The sequence below is a fragment of the Rhipicephalus microplus genome, chromosome X (assembly GCF_043290135.1).
Source record: "Rhipicephalus microplus isolate Deutch F79 chromosome X, USDA_Rmic, whole genome shotgun sequence".
NCBI classification, from domain to species: domain Eukaryota; kingdom Metazoa; phylum Arthropoda; class Arachnida; order Ixodida; family Ixodidae; genus Rhipicephalus; species Rhipicephalus microplus.
In genome coordinates, this window is record NC_134710.1 from 226,294,410 (window position 1) to 226,296,934 (window position 2,525).

At 49.3% G+C, this 2,525-nt stretch overlaps 1 protein-coding gene across 1 annotated transcript; it reads right to left on the reverse strand.

Annotated features, from left to right (window-relative positions):
* Positions 1–579: 579 nt before the first annotated feature.
* LOC142777106 (THAP domain-containing protein 2-like) lies at positions 580–2,129 on the reverse strand. The gene is made up of 2 exons (XM_075881396.1): positions 1,836–2,129; positions 580–1,182 (listed from the first exon to the last, which is right to left on the reverse strand). Exons 1-2 carry the CDS (start codon positions 2,100–2,102, stop codon positions 910–912), a joined length of 540 nt encoding a protein of 179 aa, XP_075737511.1. The 5' UTR covers positions 2,103–2,129; the 3' UTR covers positions 580–909.
* Positions 2,130–2,525: the final 396 nt, after the last annotated feature.

A 2,525-nucleotide genomic window follows, 5' to 3' on the forward strand; every position in this document is an offset into this window, starting at 1 on the left:
GTCCCATACCTCTCGCTCCTCAGGTACACGTGGGCACAAAAGAAATGTCGTGGTGTCTCTCATTTCCTGTAGCTACTCTACAGCCGAGAACGCAACATATGGGCATGATGGAAACACGCAACACATACAAAGCAGAACAGGGCACGCTGAAGCACAAAACTGTTCACGCAGAAAGAAGCCTCCACAGATATCGTCGTACTGCGACATGCACAGGCGATGGAGGTTACGGGAGTGAGACGAGTGAGCATGCAGTGAGTGAATCCGGATGCGACAGCAGCGCCACATTTGTGCTGGCAGCAGCAGCGCCGCGCAACATCGCTCAGTTTTGCAACTTACCTAGTTCTAGAAACGTTGGCTGGTACCAAGGAGGATATAAAAACCTGCTGGAGTGGAAGCCGCCTATGCTTACCCATGGGAGGGGGTGAAGCCGCGCCGAGCCGCCGGCGGCCATCTTGGCAGAGGCAAGAAACAGCCGAGTACAGCTGCGCTCGCGCTTATACAGCAGCAGGTGCAGGTTCTCGCGTCTTCAAAGCAATAAAAACAGTTGTGTCAGGTTGTAAGCATTTATTCTTTGCTTTTTGGTGGCGAAATGGCCTACGATAACGCTATGAGAAACTCGAAAATGGCAGAAAAAACACAATCACACAAACATTAACAATATATGCGAACAGTATAGCCGAAACGAGCAGTGCGGGGAGACTTGTACCAGCCCCTTAGTGTTCGATGGGATGGGAGGGCTTCGTTGAACTTGGATCGTACATACTCATACGCGGCTGGACTAAAAATGCAAAGTCAGTGCAAATGCTCGCAGCTCAGGTGGGTACTTGCCCTTCTGCTCATTGCCCACCCTGCACAGTAGTTGCTGAATGTCATCCGAGAAAACAGATGAAAACACATGCGAGCCTTCTTCTAGAGTTTTCGCTCTCTGATTTCTTTGATGATTTCTTGGGCGGTTTCATTTCTCTTGACCAGCCTTCGTTTAGTTTGCTGCAGTGTTTTGACCTTCTTCTTCAACTGGGTTATCTCTTCTTGTGAGGAAAGGACCTTGTCTTTGTAGAACTGTTTGGTTGGCGAGTCTTCAGGAAAATTTTCAGCTCCAGGCAGGTCGCACAACCCAGAACACTCAGGACCAGGCGGGGCCGGGAAATCTCGAGACTTGGGGTCGGGACGCTTCCGTTTGACCTGGGTTTGAAAGCATACGTTTTCTCAGACGAGCTAAAAAGGCAGCAAGCGCAAAAACTAAATAAAACCTCACACGTATAATGTGGGTACAATTAAGCTACACATTTTCTTTGAAGAAATAATAAATGTATTAAGTAACAAGCTTTTTCATAATCGTGCACGAGACATTGTATGCCAGCAAAAAGGACATGCACCCGCTCTGGTAATATTTTCCATTCGCCGGATGTGCCTTTAAGTATTGAATTGTAACCACTGTCTGTATGCTGTGGATGTCAATAATGTTTTTGTAGTAAACATTGCTGCATGCCCATTCCTGCTTAAGACCTGGTAAACAGGTCAGCAGTAATAAATAAATAAATATGTATCTTGATCACCAGTTAAGGCGAAGGTGAAGCAGTTACCATTACCGGTAACTTCACCTTCGCCGGCGGCGTCTGGTTGGTAATGCGGTAAACGGTAACGCAAACACGGTAACGATATGCTAAAACTACAGCTACTCCTCCACAGTACCGCCAATTCTCGGCACGCAATCAATGCCACGTATACTCGCAACAACATTTCGTGGAACAAGTATTATGTAGCGGCCGTAACGCCACAAGCGTTATGCACGCTAAACATTACGCTTCTCGTCCAACGATGGCAGTAATACTCACAGGTTTCTGCAGATGAGGCGGAAAACTTGGAAACGACGTGGGCACACTTCCAACCCGCAGTCGCGTCGTTTGCCCAGTGCGGTCAAAGCACTCAGGACTGAAATGTACAGAGCACAGGCGGTCTCCATCCTTAGCGCGCCACCCTTCACGGTGAACTGCCCGCTCCCAAAGACTCCGAACTTCTGCATTCTTTGGAAACCTGTCAAGAAATATACGACAATCAACTGCGGCACACGTACACACAATGCCATTTTGCTGCTCTTTCATGCGCGGGCCTGCAAGCAACTACGATGCGGCTGAAATGACCGCGAGTAGAACGCGCTAAATTTCATGTACTTACAGGTGAAATGTGAGGCCCCAACCTCTCTTCAGCCTGTTTGTGCATCCGTAGGCAACGCAGGAGGTAACCATTATCCAAGAGCAAGACTTGCACTCATTGAAAACTTTGAAGAGAACAGCGTGCACCAGCAACGAAGCGTGGAGGCGACACACCGGCAGCGCGCTTTCTGCCTCCGGCAAGATGGCTGCCGCTGGCGTCACCTGACGGGCGTCGCTTCCACTCCAGCCAGTTTTTATATCCTCCTTGGCTGGTACCGCCCGCTGCCGTGATAATGGATGGATGGATGGATGGATGTGGCTGTACCCTTTAGATCAGGCGGCGGCTAACGCCACCTAGCCGTAATACTTAGT